Below are 22,023 nucleotides of genomic sequence, written 5' to 3'. Positions count from 1 at the left end.
CCATGCCGCTACATCGCAGCGTCCGCAGCGGTTGCTATGGGAACCGCCAAGTGGCGGTTGTTTTCATTGTTCATTTGTTTGGGGTTTAACTCTGTCGTCTGCAAATACGGCCGTTGTTGACTTCAGAAAGTTTGCTGGTTTTGTTTCTTACGAGAGAACTACACCCTGAACTTTTATAAAATTATAATGTAAAATCCACCATCTAAACGAACATCCTATGAAAGTTTAAACTCTCTATGAACAAGTGCCAATATTTCTGGATAGTTTTACGGCACAGGAAATGCCGTAGCCACCCTATATTTGTAGAAGTGCCACTTTTGCATGCACACATTTGGAAGCATGCATATTGGGGGGAGGGGAAGCCACTACCACAAACCCCCAAGAGCTAAATCATGATTGCTCAAACAACTATACTATACAGGGTGTTTGCTTTTAATTAGAACAATGTTTTTTTTTTAAGTCGCAAAAGGTACATTATTGGGGTCTGTTCAGCTGAGTTATATGGCCAGGGAAACATAATTTAGGGGGCTAATCATCAAGATAAGTAAAAAATTAACTAAAACGTGATAATAAGCTTCCTAATTAGTAAAAATAAGCATATGGTTTCAATTGGAAACTTGCTGAGCATCAACTAAAACCGCTAAATCAGTTAATTTTAGGAAGATTTTTAGCCTGTAGTAAGCACAGGGGCACATTTAGTGTGCTCAAGCTTACCACATGCTTCAAATCTTTCTCAAATTGACTGATTTAGTGGTTTCGGATGACATTCAGCATGTCTCTAATAAGAACCATATGCTATTTTCACTAATTAAAAAGTTAATGAACAAATCTAACTTGTCATGATGATTAGCTCCCTATGTTATGTCCCCCTGCCTATACAACTCATCTGTAGACCACATCAGTGTACCTTTCACGGCAAACACCCAGTATAGCGCATCTCCTAGCATATTACCTGCATCAAAATTTCACTACATTCAAAGGCAAAGTAGGGATCTGGGTTATACACAAATTTCGGGGGAAGTGCGGTTTGATGGCAGTGCACGCGAAGTTGTAGGGACACATCTTCCAAAGTACCTCTTCTTCAGTCTCTCTTCGGACTTTTTTCTTCTCCCTTACTCCACCTTTCTTCGGCTACACTCGGGCTCAACTTTCTGTGGCAATGAAGAGAAAGCTTGGGGGGCGGAGCTAATGGCTCTGTGTTATTGCGCCAAGTAGTTCCAGACTTTTATGGTTTTGGTTTTAGTTTGGGTTTCGATGCGACAGATCACACATTTGCTACAGTTCATCTCTTCGTTGGGGTGTTCAACCGCGATCACCGAGCATGCAGGAATAGTATCAGCGTCTCTTTTCTTACGTTTTGCCCATTTCTAAACACAAGCCAACACTTGGACTAAAGCTTCTAACTGACTTACAAGGTAAATTACACCGTGGCCGACCTCGTCAAATCTTTTCTGTCTCCTGACCGACGCAGATATACAGCGGCCATTTAAGAAGTGCCGTGAATTTCATCGGCGCTGCAGTTTTCAGGTTGTTTATACATAAGCTCTTCTGGTGCTGAAAAATCGTAGCGTGGGTGCGATACCCCGAAATAGGAGCATGCAAACGCTACAGCACGAAGTCAAATTTCATTTGGATCTCATTCAGTAACTAATGGCCCTAAGGGGTGGGCGTTCGTCTAGGTGGCGTACCACAGCTCAGAAACACGTATAGCGAAAGCTCTCGCTGCAGAACCCAGGGATCCTGGACTCAATCCTCACCCCTGCTCACTTATGCCAGACCCCCCCCCCAGCTCGGCTCCCTCCGTCTCACTTGCGCGTGCACGTTGCACACCACTTGCTTGGTTTGTTTTGACAACTTTTGGTTGCCAAACTTTGTGAAAATCAATACGGGACGAACAAAAGGGTGACCTCACAGAAGATATCGTTGATACTATATACCGACGATGCCCGTCGATGCACACAAAGAAAACGCCATGTTTGTTTTGCAGGGAACTAGAAAAGCTACAGCAAACTTAAACCAAGAAAACCCCAGAACTAGAAAAAGAAATACTATAAGCTTGGCACATCCTGACTAATATTAGAGAAACACTGTGAAATCAAATCTAAAAAGAACAATTTTATAATTTTTAATTGAATAACAAGTTACACCCAGCAAGTTATTTTGGTTGAACTTTGTTCAGCTGCGCAGTGAAATGGCATGCTTCGGCTCTGTAGCCCCGGATCGAATGCCAAAGAAAGCTGGCCCCGAAAATAGCCAATCTTGCATTGTTTGTTGGCTGGGCGGCTGAGCCGAGCCATCGAGTGCCGATACGCCGCCGACAGTCGTCGTATCCCATCAGATCACATCAATCTTGACACCTCGTTCAATCCCTGTCTGTTCATCACGAGCTGGGCTCGGCGGCAGTCATCGGAAGCCGAACGGCAGGCCAGAACTACGACATTAAGGAGTCCTGCGCGCAAGAATGGAGGAAGGAAAGTCTTCAAACTGCAAGCCGTCACCATAGACCATTCCAAGGTTCGAAGACTGGTGCATACCCAGAGCTTAGAAAAGTGCTCGCAAAGTCTGGACATTGCTTCGAGCAGCTTATGTGGATAATGTGCGAGGGATATCTTTGTGTTGTTTTCTTTAGAGAAGTAAGTTGGGGGTGGGGTTTATATGCAGGGGCGGGTAATATGCACAAAATATGGTACGTGCTCCAGTAGTCAGAAATGTGCATCCTGCTATGCTGCAAACATTAACTTTCGAGTTAATGATGCAGCGATACTAGACACACGAAATACATGCAGACAGGTCACTTGCCTCTCGCTGCGAGATGCGAGTTGTAGAGCTGCCGCCAGTGATTATGATGTCTGACGTGTCAATGTCCATCCGCGCTCTGTCCACTGGGTACAGGGCCGCTCCGTTCCTTGCCTGGAAATGAGCAGTCTATGAGAATACAAGGCCATGGAAAGTGTGTTAAAGGGGCATGGGAGCACTTTTAAAAATAGAATTAAACAGAAGGTCAATTGGTTATACAGGAGATATGATAGGCTCAAAGAGGGAAATGTCGCAATCACTCGCTTCTCCCAATGAAGGAGAGTTGTCCAGCGATTCTAATTACAGAGCACAGTATCATCTGCTAGTTGACAGCAGCACTACAACTGTCATGAGCCACTCACCCGTTCAGCATAAATGCAGGGCGGTGCTGCTGTTAACATACAAATGACATTTCGCTCCACGCACTGAATTGCAGTACCGCCCAAACCTGTGCAATCATCACACTTCCTTTTTCTAGCCCGCTATACTGGAAGCACCATGAAGACAGCGGGAGAGTAACGAAGAAGCACATTGTGGGTGATATTGTCACGAATGACGAGGTGGCGAAACAAAGAATAACAGAGGAAACTGAAACGTTTAATGGGGTGAACTTGTGCCCAAAACAAAAAGGAAACAGAAGATAACAACAGAGCGTCGCGGGCGTCGAAGCCGGCGTAACAGCAGGATCGAACATTGGCGCAAGACTGACTGTGGCTAGCCAAGCGGAGCCCCTTTTGTACACGCATGGGCTTCTGGATCAATCGACGTAGAAGGTTCGCGCATAGAACTTTCTAACCTCGAATCAGCAACACGGTTCTCGAATTTACGAGAACATATTGATACAAAGTCAACGAAAATGCGTATCCGCGGCCAGGAATAAAATTTTGACTTCTTGCGTGGAAGGCAAGCACGATAGCTGTTAGGCCACGAGTGCGCTGCCTGGTTGGTCAGCTGCGCGCGTGGCAATATTCCCTTCCTCTATGTGCACATTGCAGGACAGAATGTGCCCTTTGAGAACACCGAGAGCCTGAGAGAGGGAGTAGAAATATTAGGTTATCTTCTCAGCCGACGTTTCAGTTGCGATCTTGGTGACTACCACTGGTTCTTGTGCACTCTATATTTCATAAAAAAATATTCACCTTATGACTGCAGAAAACTAGGTGCATATTTCATGCACCCTAAGCTTAGGGCTTGTGCCTTCCACAATGCTGCACACAAGGCACAAGGGCCTGTGCACATCCAAGATGCTTTCCTGAGCTTAGCACTCAACTGCCATAATGCTGCATGAAGACATGTTCATAAAAAAGGCTCTTAGCTAATGATCAAAAAGAGTAGTGTTCTGGACTACGGCATGCACAGCAGTTACTGAATGGTGATGCAAATTTACGATATCCTAAGTTAGTTTAAATATGTACAGCAACTACAGAAGTGTAACTTACAAGTCATGACTTGGTTTTCTGTGACCAGGACTTGTGCATCACTTTCTAACGACACTACCGTAATATCCTGAACGTACACCCAACCTCGAACTTTGGCCCACCCCCCTGTTATGTCAAAATATCTCTGTCAAAGAAAATCCTGATAAATCGCCCACCCCCCAAAACTAGCAATTCCGAAGAACTGGGGACACCTGGGCAGACCTTTCTTTATAAAAGTCTCCAGATGCACCTATGTATGCACCAAACAAGAAAGATGCACAAGAGCCTGCTCCTTGTGATCAACAAAATGCCCGACTCGGCCCGAAGCCAAAGTATTCGCCAACGCCAATCGCCGGCTCTCCCGCTTCCCCAGCATCGCTCTTTGTCGCTTCTTTAGCCCGCCCGCTCGCTCGCTCGTTGGTTGCACCTGGTTGGTTTTTATATTTTCTTGTTGACTTTTTTTTTACTCCTTCCATTTTTTAATCAACAGATCAGCAAAAGCTAGGAAGCCTAACGAAGGGAACATAGCGGCTTTAGAAACATGCTTTCACGGAACAAGCGTTCGTGCCGTATGCCAATCGGTGTTCATCGTGTGTGTGCAAGCAATGGACTTCACGATAGCAAAACATTTTTTCAAAAAGGCGGGTGGGCGAATCTCAAAAGTCCGCCCACCTGACTTTTTTTTTTTTTTCTAATTATCTTTTGTGAAAAGGTGGGTGTTTGTTCAGGATATTACGGTACAAAACTATGTTTAAGGTGCATGTAAATGCCCGCAGTAAAATTGGGTAGTGATTTTTCCTCACTCTTCAGCAATTATAATTAGTGATGGACCGAATCTGCCGAACTTCAGATTCGGCAAAGTTCGGCAAATGCCGAACTTTTGCAGGAAAGTTCGGCAAAGATTCGGCGAAAATTCGGCAAATGTCTGCGCAGACGCGAGAACGCGAAGGAGCCTTCGACTGCAAATGGACGCCGTGCAGTCGTGCGGTTACCATCGTGCAGTGTAGTACAACCAACGGTTACGGCGCGGTGTGGGGTAGGCAACACGGTAACTGTGCGTTTGTGAGCGAATGTGGTTTTCTTTAATATTTTCTGCCTCAAGATTAGAAGATCGACCAGTAATTTACGCAGTCCACTTCGCAAGTGACAAAGGATGCGGTGCATTCTGAGACATTGGCCGACAATTACATTAAAGCACTCCTCGCAATTATAACAATTCTGTTTTCGGCTCAGGGGTAGTGTGTTCCAAAACAAAATAATATTGCTTTTTCAATTAGCGTTATTTCGCGATTTTCATGTCTCTGCAGAAAACTAAACACGCAACTATAATACATACTCGACGTTACACATCCGACATTTACTCTCCCTATCTTCCAAACGTTTGTGTGTGTATAACACCAGAAACAGGCATTTTAAAGGTTAAAAACGAGACGTTGCAAATATGGAACGCACACTTTCATTAAAAGCTGACGTCAAGTGACTCAAATCGATGAACATGCATATTTACAATATTATTATTCTTTCTTCTGGTGAAGGCTCAGTAACCGTTACATTCGTTTTCGCGCACGAAACGGTGACTCCCAGAAAAAGCAAGAACGCAGCGTTATTGCCCTCATTTTAGCAATGCACACACATGCAGGCAGGGGCGGATGCAGCAATTTCCTGAGGGAGGGGTCAGGTGTTAGTCAGCGTACCATATGCTTAGAAACCCCTCCCTCCTTCCTTCGTTTTGTGCCCCAAATTTTACACATGCAGAAATCAAGAGGGGGGTCAGGACATCGGGACCCCCCCTCTAAATCCGCCCCTGCATGCAGGCTTGCGCTGATAGTGCCTCAAAACCGAAACTCTTGTAGCGTGATTCGTGACTGCGCCACGCTCGCTTCTACCCAACCTCGTTGTCACGCCACTTCTGCAAGGAGTCACTAAAATTGCCAGTAAACACACAAAAACGACACCGATAAAATTATCTTGCAGAATATCACCTTATTTTGTAAACATGTTGCATTTAAGGTAAGAAAAAAAGAAACATAAAACCTTTTTTTCGCCAGAAAAAAAACGAAATATTAACGAGTTTGGTAACAATGTATTTTTGCCGAATCTTTAGAAAAGTTCGGCAAAAGTTTGGCTTTGCCGAATCCCAAGATTCGGCACCGAACTTTCGATTCGGCAAAAGTTCGGCCCATCACTAATTATAATGCAAATGAACCATTTTTGGGGCATTTTGCTGTTAGCAATGTGGGGCTATTCTGTTTCAGTCCCCATTCGTAATTGGTATTCACGAGTCAAAAGTCCAAATGCAAACAAACGAGTTTGTATGAGTCGTCGGCATACCGGACTTGGGGCATCACCCGCTGCTCTGGCATCGAGTGCATCTTGACGATCCTGGTTTTCCAGCATCTCGTACAGGTACCTCTGTGAACGGAGGTCAAATCAACACGCTATACCTTAGCTTGCAACCACATAGGGTAAGCGGCACAAAATGTTTTGATCCATTGCAGACAGTGAGTTTCATACTGTTTTTAGTGAAACAATTGGTCTTTAGTACACACACTGCATTAGAAGATAGACAAACATTTAGTACTCACAATGCATGGACTCACGTCGAAGTAGACAAATATCAACTGATTTGGAGTCAAAGAGTAACATTGCAAAGTCAAAGCAACGTCCAACCGTGTTGAAAGCAATTGACCTACAAATAAGCCGACTTATTTGTAGGCAGTAACAAAATCTGCTGCTACATAAAATACCCCTGTTGTACCAGCAGTTAGGTTTACCACAGAAACCTTGCACAATGTTTTATAACAGTTATAACTGGGACTGTTAAAATTAATTATACTCAAAACATTGGACAATTATGACCATGAATGCTTCAGTAAAGGCTTTCACAGTCCTCTGCAGCAAGGGAATAGTGATAAAGGGGGGTATCACCCCCAGACATATTTTATTTCTAGTAAACAATATAAGGAGAAGGGGGAAAAGCCTCTCTTTTTTACTTCTGACCTAAATCCCCAAAACACTTCTGAAAGTAGTGCCCTGCAGGATATAGACCAACACGCGTCTTTGACCTTATGTTTCTGGGTGGCGCTGTTGTCACCACGGCGCCTGCGCAGAAGCTTCTCGTCACGTGAACCTGGTTTCTGCGCTCGCGCAGTGCCCACACCTGGTGTGGGCAAAAGCGGGTTTGTTTGTAAACAGCGTGTCAGTCTATAGTACTCTCCCTTACCTCTAATATTCTTCCGTGAGCTGTCACAATTGCTGTTGCATGCACCACAACTGATCATGCAGCAAGTAAACTCCAAAGTTTTAATCCTCATCTAAAATGACAGTTCAGTGTCCTTCCTGCATGTGCATGTGATCACAAAAACATTGCAGGAAACGAGTAAGGATACATGAACTTTGTGGCACGATATCTTGCCACGGTCGTCGAGGCCCAGGAGGATCTTGTGACGGAAGAACAAACTGTTGATGCTGGCGATGCACCGTTCGAGCATGTGCAGCAGCTGCGCAGAGGCAAGAATATGGATGTTTAAGTCATCAATGCAATGCCACCAACATTTTCACTGCAGAGCCCAGCCCTACATTTAAAAGCAAGGCGACATGGTGAAAACTGAGTCCCAATACTGCCTAAGGAAACATTATGACCAACTTTTACATAATTTACTTTCTGAAAACTTTCATGTTATGCAAATGAACAGGAAAGTTCCAGGTTGCCATCAAACAGCCACACAGAACTACCGTAAAGTACTAGGCATGCCCCCATGTCACAATAAGCATCCATCCGCTACTTTTGAGACATTGGAAAAATAAGCAAAGGACATGTCAAGCACCCACCCCAGACTTCTAGCCCTATTTAGCTAATCAAGATGCCTCTCCACGTCGGCCGCTTTTCCGATCACGCCAGTGCAAAGTGGCGAAACCCGATGCACGTGTGCCGGTGCAAGGCGGTGAAGCTTGGTGCGTATGCGCCAGTGCAAAGCAGCGAAGTTTGCCTTATCATGTGCTCCTTCTGCACTTTTGCACTTTGACCTAACAAGCCTCCATCTCCCAGTTTTTCGAGATTATCTCCAAATTTTATGTTGGTGCTTGCTCACCATTTTACGGTAGAGAGATCCAGAAAGAGGCGGAAGATTGTATTAGTTAGAATGGCACACAAAAACACATGACAATGGTAAGTCGTTTTGTCCTGACATCCACCTTCGACATGTACTTGTCCATCAACTAATTCTCCCAAAAACCACGCACTCTATAGACTGGAAACATTCTCGGAAAAACGGCAAAGTGGAATGCAAAATCCTCGAGATGGCCCACCTTAAACTTGAGCCACATGCAGACGAAGATGCCCATGGCGTTGACCACAAGCCAGACAACACCCCCACCAAAGAGGGCCAGCCCCCGCACCCCGGAGAAGAGGAGGCAGAGGAGGATGAAGAAGCCCAGCAGCACCCAGACGAGCAGCAGGCGCTTGTAGCACACGTTGTACAGCGTGAAGCGCACGTCGTGCACCAGCACTTGCATGGCCGCCACATACTCTTCCACTGTCAGCTGCAATGCCAACGCCACGTCTCACACTCTGGGGGAGAAAAAGTAATGGCGTTGTTTTTATGGTTAGACAGCGTAAACGTGTATCGCGCAGTAGTAATACACAACTGCAAGCCGGCAAGGTGCTCGTCCAGATGGAAACTGGCAGGGGTGGAGACTGAGCCCAGGATTGCTGGGTTCTGCAGAGCGAGCTTTGGTTCCCAGAGTTGCGGTGCGCTAACACACTCTGCCATTGATCCCCCCTGGGGAAGAAGCCGAGGGGCTAGTGTTAAAACACGGAAAGAAACCATCCGTGGTTTCAAGTGAGGCCAACAGTAGAGCCTCGCTCATACATTCTGGGTTGGTACCATTTTCCGGCTGTCATGATCTCAAGCGCCAGTCCCGTTGAACTCCCTAGGGGTATGTGTATCAAGTTCTGGTCTGCATTTGCCTTCCCATTGTTATGTCTAAAAACCGCCACCTGACTGTTGTGCTCAGTTCCCCTGGTTCTGCTAGTTTCATTTCGCATTGCCGATTATGGCATCGTAGAAAAGGAAAGCTTTTTATCAACAGTGCCAGCCATGTCCCTGTCTAAACTTCGAGAGGATGATGCAGCCCCCGTAGCGAGCAATGAGCTAAAGAAAAGTCGCCCCTTTGCCTTATTAGCATGGCAGAGGCAGTGGTAACACAGAATGTGATTTGTTAGTGTGGAGAGGCCGAGTATAAATGTGGAGACTGGATGGCGCGAAGCGTCCCCGTGTTGTGCAAGGTAAGCGCATGAGCACTTTGTGGATGCCTTACATGTGGGTGCCGCCATGTGCAGTTGCAGTGCAAGTGCGACTTTCTCATAGCCTGCTGAAGAGTGAGACGCCCTTGAAAAAAACATGCAGAAAACTGAAGAATTGAAATGCAGCAAAAGAGAACAAGACGCTCACAGCAAAGTGTGCGTCTGCTCTCTTTTTTTTTCTTTCCGACGCCTTCCCGCGCTCTTTCTCTGGGTTAACCTGGAGCGTGCTCATTTCACAGAGCACAATGCCGCTGGCACCACAGTATGTCTGAACACGTGATGTCTGTCCCTTGCCGAGATTTACACTGAGGAACTCATGGAAGAGGCTCGGCTGGCACCGGTGTCAAATAAGTGAGGAGACAAGTGCTGCATCAGCGTTCGGCTGGCAGTTGGCCTGTTGACTTCCGTTGCAGGCACTTACCCAAATATGGTTAGGTGCCAGCCATATAAGACATGCTGCGTTGAAAGTCACGAAGCGAGACTTTGCAAAACAGCTGGATGGCAGCTGCTGTGATAAGGTAAAACCAGTTTCCTACTCTTGAAAAGATCCAATGATTATCTTGTTAACCACGTGCCTTGATGCCATGGCCCTCACTTTGCGCCGCTCATGAAAAGTTTGTCTTCCATTGGTGCATGTGTCGAGCTTCACTGCTTTGCAGTGGCATATTAGGAGGAGCAGCAACCGACACGGGGGAAATTTAGGTTAGCTCAATAAATCCGTGAAGCTTTTTTGTTTGTTTTTTTATTGCAATTACAGCTTAGGCATTACTTTTAAAACCCAGTGCTGAAAAAAAATGCTGAGATATATTTTAATGGATATACACGGTTCTCCACAGCTGAAAAAATCTACATAAAATAAATGGTTTTAGCGGCGAAGCTCGTTAGGGTCTAGCCTTGTCCGTCCGGCGTCCGTGCTCACATAAATTGCCATCTCATCTGTCTTCTTAAAAAAAAAAAAAAAATGCTTGCGCAGTCGACAGGATTCGAACCTGTGTGGGGAGACCCCAATGGATTTCTAGTCCATCGCCTTAACCACTCAGCCACGACTGTGGGATGAGTAGGGGGCTCTGAGATGTGGTAGTAACTCAAGAGCTGGGGATGTCATGGATGAAACGTTGCATGTAGCCGCTCAACGTCTATACAGGAGAGGGCGCTGCGGTCAAATGCATATATAATCGCATTAAACTTTGCACGCATTGGCTCAACGTTTATAGATGAGAGGGCGCTGCGGTCAAATGCTGAAATGCGTATATAACCACATTCCATACCACACATTCTCTTTCTGGCATCAGCACTACCTATAAACAAAATCAGTATCATCAGCACCACCACAGCTTCGCCCCAATCAACATCATTCACCACGTGGAGATGCGGTCATTTTTGTGAGAGCTTCTTCCTGGCTCATCCATAGCCTTCCCAAGCGCATTACATATCGGTTCTAACATTTTTTTTTAGATCATACGTTAGTTTACCACAGCTGTCTAAAAAATGTATCGAAGGGATTTTATTTTGTATATCACCGTCCCACTTTTCTGGCTAAATATCCGCAAAATAAAAATTCAGAAACATCGCCCACGCCCCCTTGATTCCCGTCGGACATAACGTGATGTGCGACGGGAATCGGGGACGGGGACGGGAATCACATTAACTATGCAATCTGCGGTACCAGTATGTATGACAAGTAGGTTCGCAGCGGGTTCCCCCGTTTCTGTCCGCGATCCGCGCGCGCAATATCGGTTCCCATGTCACACAAGTCTAGCCAGTTTCCGCTTGTTTATCGCATCGCAAAACATGAATCTGCTGCGTCCGCAGTCTGCGGTAACCCTTTCCGTGACACAGGAGTTCGCAGCAAATTCCCACGTGCTTATAGCGTTGAGAAACGCGAATGTGCCATGTCCGCAATCTGCAATATCGGTTCCAGTGTCACGTGGTTTGAAGCAGATGCCCCTTGTATTTACCATTAAATTTTTTATAAAATTTTGCTGTCTCATCCCTAAAGATAGCCCACCTCATGTTTTCCACCATTTATCTTTTCATTGTGGATGGGCAACCTTACGGAATTTTATGGTAATTAGCTTGCAATGCAGTCGAGGTACGGTTATTACACCTAAAGACTGCACCTTTACGAGGACTTCATTTCTGCAGATTTTACAAATTTTGTGAATGATCATTTGAAATGTAGGAGCTGCAAACATGTCCAGTCTGCTTGTTTCCGATTAAAAAAGAATCTGGGTTATGACAGTGAAGTGCTATTATTGTGAAACATTCTTTGGCTAGGTGTTTGGCATTTCGTGAAGCCCAGATAAAAGCATGGCCGCGAGGTTCGACACTGATTGGTTGATGGGTTGAAGAGGAGCAGTGAGGTGTGCGATCCTGATTGGTTAATGAGGAGGTCATGTGACCAGAGGGGTAGGCGGAGCTCAATCACCTGTGCACACTGAAGGAGAGTATCTCGAGAGTATGAGGGCTCTGGAAGACCGCCAGGTTTAACAGCCTGATTAGGAACAACTATCAAGTTTAACAGCCTGATATTAGAAACAAATATCAAGTGTACACATGGCACGCGTTAGAACTATCTGATGAAGAGCGCCGTGAACGTAGGCGTCTGGAAACTCACAGTACCGCTAAATGTTTGTGATGCTAGAATGCTTCATATGTGCAACACCATTACCTAGCAATTCGCCATAAATTTTTTTAGAGCAGTAGGTGAGCCTGAGGCATGCACATTTATTTGGGCCCTGCCCAGGACCATAATTTCTTTTCCGTCACAAAACACTGCCTTTTCCCACACCGCCCAGTCAGCTTTATGAGAATGCTCCTTGCTAATGAGCTTCACAAGGCACTGGGCAGGTCGTGTACTTGAAAGGCTTAAAGGGATACTGAACCAAAGATTTTAGTGCCCACAATAAGTGGCGCACATTCTTTCCACGAGCCAGCAGCCACCGGTGTGCGCGAGCACACGCAACGAAAATGACGTCTCCATTCGCACTTAAAGGGCTACTCCACCGATTTTTTCATTGTCTCCGATTTGCTTGAAATTTTGCTAAACTAACCAACAAACATCGCGAAAATAGTATCCCAAATATTAGGTCAAAATATTGATTTTTCGCGAAGTTATTGAATTTACAGTTTTGGTCCTCACCGTGTTTTTCAAGCTCGAAGTCTCTACTGGCAACAGTGAAAAAGTGACGTCAGTGGAAGGCACGGGTTCACTCTTTGGGCTGTAGATTTTGTTTTAAACTGATTCGAAGCAGTTTCATGGTGTCAAATGAATGCTTGGGAAGCTCGCTGCAGTACCCGCGCTCCAGCACGGAGCAAATGATCGGCATATTCTATTTCTTGGCTGCTTGCTCGACTGGCAAGCCTGCCTGCCACTGACGTCACAGCCCTGAAAAGCGCGCGTATATTTGAATGTTGGTTTGCGCGCGATTTTCATTTGCCAATTTCGCAATAACTATTATGAATTTCGCGATTCTATATAGCATACCGGAGAGAGTAAAGGCCGGGGAGTCAGAAAATATAGTTAGTTGAGGTAGCTCAAAAAATCGGTGGAGTACCCCTTTAAGAGGACAGTGAAATGCATGGGCTTGGAGCCAAAGGAGAATAAAGACAGGTTTTTCATCTCCACAAGTGAAAGCTACGTCCTTGTTACACCAATTAATTGCTTACCTTTTACGCCAGACACCACTGTGTAAATGAAAAACTTGTCTTTATTCTCCTTTGGCCCGAAGCCCATACATTTCACTGTCATCTTAACCGCGAATGGCGGTCTCTGACGTCGTTTTGGTCGCGTGTACTCGCGCACACCGGCGGCTGCTGGCTCGTGGAAAGAACGTGCGCCACTTATTATGGACACTAAATTCCTTGGTTCAGTATCCCTTTAAGAGTTACATGCAACAGTTTACTTTTTAAACCAGCTGGCTGCAGGCCCCACTAAGCAGAAGCTTCAGATTGTTTATCATTATATTGAGCAACATGTTGCACAGAAGTACAAAACTAAAGTGTAGGGTCTAACTTGAGAAGGAGACTTCAAAAGTGACCTACCGTGAGGCCTGAAGCCATGAGTTCCTCAGGAACCAACTCGGGTTTGAACTCTGCTTTAGTGATCCAGGCACAACGCTTGTTCGTTGGCAAAGCATTTACAATGACATCTCCGTTGCCTGAAACAAAGAAATCAAGACCAATGAGTCATTCAGAAGTCATTCCTAACACACAAAAAGAAACAGACGTACCAAACAGCAAGATTAAATGGCAAATACCTAGAAACATGGCATTCTCTTTGTTACCACATTACAACAAACTTAGAACATCGTAGGTGTATATACTTAATTTCACCTTATGATGGACTGCTGCGGATGCTACGAGCCATCCCAGCTGATCCAGCGCTAGGGTGACCACCCGTCCCGCGATTTGCGGGACTGTCCCGTATCGAGTGCTGGTGTCCCGCGTCCCGCAATAAATACTAAAATCTTCAAAATGTCTTGCTTATAGGTCGTAAAGTGTCGTAAAATTCATTACATAAATTGTGGTGCTCCCAAACAACGTGGCACGGGAAAACGCGAAAGTCGCTGTTAAGCGTGGGAATCATGATGGTATGCAATTTTCTATTCAGGCACTGCGAGAAGCGACCGTCGTTATTGCAGGAGACGGATGAACATGCGCCCTTGTGCGCATGTTCGTCCATCTTCCCCCATCCCCCATCAAGGGGAGACTTGATGGCAAAATATTGCAAGCGAAAATTGACCGCCTGAAACCAAAACTATTGTACTTATTTGCAAATCACGCTGTGTCATGCGAAGGGGTTGTTTTAGAAAGCTTTTTTATTGCAGGAGACGGCCACACAAGGCAAAAAACCTGCTAATCACAAAGGTTGAAAACAAACAAACACAGGTTATAATTTTTTGTAGGAGCATGTTAGTATAAGAATGTAGGCTGGAAACAATAAGCCAAAACATATTTAATACTCCATATTTCCTTTTGATGCATTGGGGTCTGCTGCAGTCGAGGTTTATGTTTTCAGCTTAGACACCTTTAAAAATATATTTAATAGTCGTGTGCGAATAGTGGATTTTGAGTTCGAAGCGAATTCAAAGCGAATAGTGGTTTTGGCCGAACATTTTTTATTTGAATATCGAATAGTTTTTCCACGCCATTCACTACTATTGCATAATGCTTAGACGACAACCCAGCTAAACCTGCGAAGGCTACTCCACTTGTTCATTTATAAGCTAAGTTTAATCTATCTATATTTATGAACTGTGACCTCAGAAGGTCAGATGTCTTGGGATGACAAGTTAGTGACAGATTTGATATAAAAGGAATCCTATAGAGGCGGCCAACTATAACAATTGAGTGAATTTACAAATCTTGCTATATAAAATATTCTTCCTTTAATCTCGAGTTCAAAAAGAATGAATCGCGCATGATGAACACAGGTTGTGAAAGCATCTCTGCCTAACATAGTGCACTCTTGCACAAAAGTTTAATTTTGAAACTTTTACTACAATGTAGATGATATACAAATTCACAAAGTTTCGATTAATTTTCAAATACAGTCGGCACGGGTGCACCATCCCGCTTTGAATGTATGTTTTTCTTCCAAGCATGCAATTACGATATTGTTTATCGCGGCGGGGGACCCCATTAAGTGCGCTTCTTACCGAGCACCGATGTAATGCAGAGAAGCAACAGCCGGGAGCTCACTATCACGGGCTTGGCTTCTCCGCAGCGCACCGGTGCTTGATAAGAAGCGCACTCAACGGGGCTAACCCGCAGTAATCATCACTTCGAAAAACGCGAATAGTGCAGTTCTTTTCGAAGCGAATATCGAATAGTGTATAATTCGGAACTACTATTCGAAATTCCTAATATTCGCACAACCCTAATATTTAACATTATAACTGAACAAAAATACATCACTGTGCATGAAAATTATTTTAGCCTAAATGCCACATCACACTTTTCAGGTATATAATATGCTTTCGGACAGGTCAGGATTCCGGGGTGTGCGTCTTGATGAATAATTTCCTTAATACATTTTTTTTCAATCGTAACCCCCCCCCCCGTTCAGGGTGTCCCGCATTTTGCCAGCAGGAAGGTGGTCACCTTATCCAGCGCTGTGAATGAATCGCGTCACAATGCACATCACGATTCGCTGCTCCCATCCCAAAGGTCACGTGACAGTGACAAAACACTGTAAAACAGAGTATACTGCCAACTATTTCATCTGTCAATGTAAAAAGGCAGCTCTTCAATGAAGGACCACTGAAGGCTAAAGAAAGCATAACCAGATCTCGATGTAGCGAACAAATCTGGTAATTTAAAATGATGTCGTTGAATGGAAACGGTGAAACCTTATATCTAAATTGCCCTGACAACCACAGAATTCCACAAACGTTAGTGGTTGATGCTTTTCATACTGCATTAGTTAAGCGTGCTGGAGGTCCCATGGCCCACAGTAGTAACAATATTAAAAACTGGCTACATGCTTGGTCATTCTGCCAAACACATTAAGATGCAATAGCTTTACAGGGTGGGTGGTGCTTTCAGTTCGGGTGGTGCATTGGGCAGGATGACCCTTAGTCTTTCAGTGCCTGGGGCAAGTGATGCTCTTAGTTCAGGTGGCACCTAGGGCAGGGTTTTGTATAGAAACAAATTACATTACACCATTCTCTTTTTTTTTTCTTTGTGCCCCAGAACAACTTAACAGTTTTGATGTTGTAGCACAAGATAGAAAATTTAAGATACTATTCATATACTTATGAATAGTATAGTCATAATGGTACTATTCTTCCTTGAAGGGAAAGAAAACATAGATAGTGGTGCCTACAAAAGCAAGCAGGAGCATGCAACTGTATAGAGTTTAGCAGGTCAGCACTCAAGTGATCATGAATTACTTTGTGTAGAAAGGGAGTAACACGAGTTAGTCAACAAGTGGAGAGATTTTGTAAATGACGACTTTTGAGTTTCCACATTAAGCGCCTATTACCAAATTTGTAAGATCTGAGAAAATATGCATGGTACATTTATGTGTAAAATTCATGACCGGACAAGCGCCCATCCCCCATTTTTTCGCGATTATCTCCAAAGTTTGAGTGGGCGCTCGCCCGGTATTTTACGGTAGTTGTAGTCATAAAATGACAGGAGGACAGTCAAGACGGCTTACGTGTGGGAGGCGAAAGCATTATAGTCCCGCGGGAGAAGTGTTTTCAAGTAACGTTTCTACACATATTGAAGTTTACGAAAACGTATAGGATGACATCCTAGAGATTGACGCCAAGTACGGCATCTAGGACGATCTCAATGACGATGTCGAGGACGACGTCAAGGACTGCGTCTAAGATGATGCCAAGGACAATCTCTCGGACGATCTCAAGGACGACGTCAAGAACGGCGTCTAGGACGACGTCAAGGATGACATTTAGAGGACAACAACAAGAACGACTTCTCGGACGACGTCTAGGACGACCTCAAGAACGATGTCTAGGACGACGTCAAGAACGACGCCAAGAGGACACTTAAAGGGTAACTGCAAAGAAAAAAAAGTTTTTTTTAAACAGCCTAATTGGGAAAGCATGTCACAAAACAATTTTTCTGCGAAAAAAAAACACATTTTACAGCAACATTTATATGCTGTACGTATATACGTCTGCTATACGTCACGGAGTGACATGCGACAGCAACTCTTCTCATTGGCTAAAAGATTGCTTGACAGCTTAGACCTTGATTGTTAAACCTTTGTGATAGGTATGTTGCAATTTCCTTTTGAGCGGTATATTTTTTTGTTTAAAGAGTAACCCATGTAATGCAAGTCATCATTCTTTACAAAAGGTTTACAAAACAGGCACTTCTGCTTGGATTCATACCACAACAAATATAAAGCTTTTCTATTCTTTTCATGGCCGCCGAAGCCTCTGCTCCCGCCTGTCTCGCCTACCTCGACTAGTCGTTTCGTCTCGGTGAGTATTTCGTGTTGACCCAGGTGCTTGAGCGAGACTTACTGAAGTAAAGTAATGTGCGTTTAGCAGCTGTTGCAAGTCTTAGTGATAGGACGCGACGGGGGGTTTTGGCTTTTGTAGCGCAGTTTGTTACTTTCGCTTTCCTCTGCTTCATTAGCGTGCTTTTTTTTCTTTTTTTTTTTTTTTGCTTGCGTGTGTTAATGTTCGACTTTTTGGAGATGTCAGCTCCTGTAAAGCGGCATTGTTGCTCTGTAAAGTGCTGCCAGATGAGTGATCGTGACAGTGAGTCTTCCAGCAGCCATGCCGCCCCGAAAGATGAAAAGCTGAATGCTATTTGGCTGGAGGCAATCGGGCGTTCGCGTAGCGACAAACGTGTCTGGATATGATCTCGTAATTTCGCTCCAGAGGCCTTCAAGATTCGCACCGGGTGCACCGACCGTCCACGACTGTGACACAGCTGTCACATAAAAAACCTGGTACAGTCAGGTTATTACGTGACAGCTGTCTGCAGGAGCATTCAAACGTCCGAATTCTGTGTTAGCCGACAGATTTATGTAAAGTTGTTTGAACTAAATGTGTAGTGCACTGGTCCCTTCCTACCTGTAAAGTGTCAACCTCCCACGACGAGTGGTATTCTCTAGAGCCTGCGATGTCCAAAATTTAGTTAACCTGGGGCATAATGTAAAATATATATGGGCGGTTTCATTTGGATTCAGGCAATGAGGTGGAGTCGTATTTTTTATTTTGCTTCAAATTTTTATATTTCGTGGCGCATGTTCCAAAAAGAACAATTCTTATTATTTTAATGTCCTGACATGTTTAGTTTCTGAGAAAAAAAATCTCAAAGAAGTGGGAAAGAACGACGAGGTTTTGATGATTGTCGTGTGTGGCGTTTTTGAATCACTCGAAATTTCAAAGTACCTATTCAAAAGAGAGCGTCTATATTTTTTTATTGTGATATATATGCAAATAGGTAAAATGACATTATAACTACTTTTGCTAATTGCTTGACTCTCGAAAAGAGTCGAGAGTGGTTCTCAGGACCCAAAAGTAAAGCCTAAACAAAGGCCTCAGGTGATTCCATATTTCACAGGTTTCACATAATTTTAAAAAAGTGGCTAACCGCTTCAATGTGCCAATGGTTTCCACTGCACCTTGCAAATTAGCACAACTTTGCCTGTGTGTAAACCAGGCAGATCAGGCAAGAAGTAAAAAGATGTCATGTATGGTTAAACATGTCAACAAGGTTGTAGATTGCGTGGTTGTCCACGCAATCTACAATCGTTGTCATGCGGCCGGGTTTATATAGGGCAATCGGTAGGCTGTGTCAATGAGAGAATGTGTGAACATGCCCTTTTCCTGCGGTCAATGACGGGAGGTCACTTGTATGTACACTGCAGAGACCGCCTGTGTCATCCCGTCTTCGAAGATATCATAATCATTGGCAGGGGGCGTACAAAAGTGCAAAGAGAGGTGCTGGAGGCGCATGCAATAGAAAAAGCTGGCTCAAGGCACTGCGTCAGCCAGCCTTCAGTTTATCTACAGAAAAAAGAGATAGATTTTGTAGATGCCTGGTGAGCGATGTGCCATTGGTTGTTACGGCGTCGGTTGGCTTTGTGGTGCTTTCTTGTTTGAGCCGTTTTAATTAAAACTTCAGTTGATAGTTAGCACTCGTCCTGTGCTCTACCCTCGTTGTCCTTGTCTTTTTTACGCGCTGTTCCCAATTTCTTACGCCCGCTGAAGCAGAATAAGTTCTGGGCTGCATAAACATACTCTCATATTTAAGAAAAAAAAAACAAAAACATAATTGATTACATAACAAATAAAAAGAAGCGAGAAGGTGAAAAGCGGGAGAGAAAAACGCCAAAAATAAAAAGGGCACATGTGCGTGGGGGAATTTTTTTTTCGCGTTGTGGTATTTTTTTTTAATGTCTATGACTACAACTTGCATTGTTTTAGACAACAACAAAAAATAAGACCTTTGGGGTGTCAGTGCCCCTTTAAAGTAGAAGGAAAGGTGGTAAGCTGGGCAAGTTGTTCAGTGTTAGGCATACTAAGAAACAGTGCTCAAAAGGCCGAACAAAGGAAAGGAACAGCCACGACAAATAGATAACAAAGCCGGCTAATTTTCTGGGCTTCGACACCTGTTTATCGTGTATATTCCTTCTATTTGTCCAGCCTTTTGTGTATCGTTGTTCACTATGTTCCTCAGAGAAGCCAGAGACAGAGGTGGTGGTTGGGGGGGGGGGGGTACGCACTGAATCCTGACGAGGAGGTGGTCCTGGTTGCGAGGCGCTCGCTGAGTGGCACGGCCAGGGGCTCCACCCTGCGTGCCGAGGGCAAAGCTACGTGGTTGTTGTTGTCCCCGGGCTGGGCCGACGCCCGGGGCTTGAGCCTGGCTGGGGCGGGGGGGCAGACCGCGCCGGCGGGGGCCGACGGGCTGCCCACCAGGGGGGGCCGCGGGGGAGGCAGGGGGCCCAGGTCCGGACGGGGTTCCGGGGAAGGCACTGCACAGGGCCCACAGGCAGAGGTTAATCCAGGATTGACAATTTAGCAGGAGTGTAGCAAATTTCTGGGAGGGGCTCTGGCAGGGGGTGGGAAGTATTCGCAACTCCAACGCCCTATAGGTGGCGGGGCGGTAGTTCCAAGATGGCGGAAGAGACGGGAGTAGATTCTCCAGGATATCCCGTGTACCTGCTCGCTGACGCTGTTCAGCGCTCTTAAAATGATTTATTTGTCTACAAATGCTAAGTGGTTGGGGAGGGATCATATTACAGGTGACGGAGATGCTGATGCACGTTAGGAACACGAGCAGGCTGCTATTTAGAAGTTGCAGAAACCTCAAATTGCGCAGCTTTGTGGTGAGCGTGCGCGTTTTAGACACCGGTCACGTTACTGTTTGTGGCAGAATATTTTTGAGGGTGATGAAGATATGCTTGCGCTTTGCCTGGCCATTAGTGCTCTAAAAAGAGAGTCGCGAACGGTGACCGTCAAGCTTCGGAGGATCAGCAATACACAGTATTGGTGTCTTCGCGTTACAGCCTCACAACTCGCTCCTCATTGTCTCGGTTTTAGTGTATTGCAACACGTAATCAAGCTGCTCTATGCTTATGGATAGAAAGTTTGTTATCGCAGGCTACCGTTCAGTGTAGCATTACAACCGGAAGCTCGCGCTGCGCCTTTGAAGCACAATTTTCAGTGCGTGCCAGGAGCGTTGCCGTGCTTTTCACTCTAAAAAAAAAAATGTTGTACTTTTTACACCTCTTGTCACATATACGACACTCCAAAACTTCAGTTCGCCGTGCAGCCCACTGACGTCAAACTGACGGCCCCAACTTTTACGAGAGGCTTGATTTAAACAGCTAAAGTACGCATCAAAGAGTACCGAAAAACAAAAACGCAGAGGTTTTGCAGTAAAATTAAAAAAAACCGACTACATTTTTTTAACAGTCATTTACACTTATTTAAGCTATTTTAATAAGTTGCACAACTCGGTTATCAAGCCGCTCGTGAAAGTTGGCGGCGCCAGTTGAACGTCAGTGCGCTGTACGTCCAACTGAAGTTTAGGGGTGTCGTACGCTATGCAAAAGCTGCCTATTAATATAATCGGCGTGTTTAGGGGTTTCATTTATTGCTCTAACAAAAAAAAAATAATTTAAAATACTGTACATTTTTGTACCGTGTTATTTGAAAACATTGCGGTCCCTCTGGCCAAAACTGCGCGTTCTAAGCTCTCGTCACGAACGGCTGGCTAACCCAGACACGCTTGAAATGTTTCGAGCATTTTTTTTTATTTGCTTTGTAATTACCTGAAAGCAAGTACGGGTATTCTGTATTATTAAAGTGCTTGGAATAAATGGTCATGTTCCTTGTAACGGCCTTAAAACGCGAACCCATTCTCGATTTGTATTGGTCGACACATTCCGTTGCGCGACGAGTTTTATCCTACTTATGGCAAAGAATAGACTTTCCGTAGACCGTACTATACACCAACTCATCTCTGTGACGTCACGGTGCGGTGGTGGCACGTCGGTCGCACTTCCGGTCTGGGGCTGTGGGCAGAAGTCCCCATGCCAGACGTGTATTCCTGCGTTGTTTTGAAAGGAACCAGACAAAAACCTGCCTTCTCGTCAAAACGCCGCAACTGGGGCCGTATCAAAAGTGTCGAGAAAGATTTGAAGGTCAGTTTTCAGGTGCTCGATTCGTCCGAGAATCTGGATATGTGCCGTAAAAAGGAAAAAGCAGACGCCTTCGGACAACGATTGCTTGGGCGGGAAGCACTTTGGGTTGAATTACGGATACTTGTGGTCATCAGATTTATTTGTTTTGTTGCAACATGAACGCCAGAGAACCATCAAGTTGTGCGGACCACCTGCGGACTACGTTCAGTGCGTCTTCAAGTTCAAACGGCCGCCTGATCGTTCGAGCTGTCGTCTGCTCTCTCAAACGTTTCTGCTTGTCGTCTGCTCTCTTAGAAGACGCCGGCCCGTATATGTTGGCCCGGTACTTGCGATAGGAAGTAAGTGCAGGCCTCAAAAGACTTACG

General features: G+C 45.0%; 1 protein-coding gene across 2 annotated transcripts in view; it reads right to left on the bottom strand.

The window, feature by feature from the left end:
- LOC8051682 (transmembrane protein 268) overlaps positions 1-22,023 on the bottom strand; it is a 33,675-nt gene that overhangs the window by 3,993 nt on the left and 7,659 nt on the right. For both annotated transcript variants that reach the window (XM_029986206.4, XM_029986207.4), the window contains exons 3-9: positions 19,736-19,984; positions 13,564-13,679; positions 8,523-8,756; positions 7,604-7,714; positions 6,800-6,835; positions 6,546-6,626; positions 2,800-2,910 (exon numbers count right to left, since the gene is read on the bottom strand). In XM_029986206.4, the coding sequence (XP_029842066.1) occupies positions 2,800-2,910; positions 6,546-6,626; positions 6,800-6,835; positions 7,604-7,714; positions 8,523-8,756; positions 13,564-13,679; positions 19,736-19,984 (938 nt within the window). The remainder of the gene's footprint in view (positions 1-2,799; positions 2,911-6,545; positions 6,627-6,799; positions 6,836-7,603; positions 7,715-8,522; positions 8,757-13,563; positions 13,680-19,735; positions 19,985-22,023) is intronic.

The sequence above is a fragment of the Ixodes scapularis genome, unplaced genomic scaffold (assembly GCF_016920785.2).
Source record: "Ixodes scapularis isolate PalLabHiFi unplaced genomic scaffold, ASM1692078v2 PGA_scaffold3__209_contigs__length_174095766, whole genome shotgun sequence".
Classification (NCBI taxonomy): Eukaryota; Metazoa; Arthropoda; class Arachnida; order Ixodida; family Ixodidae; genus Ixodes; species Ixodes scapularis.
This window is presented reverse-complemented; position numbering and strand designations above follow the sequence as displayed.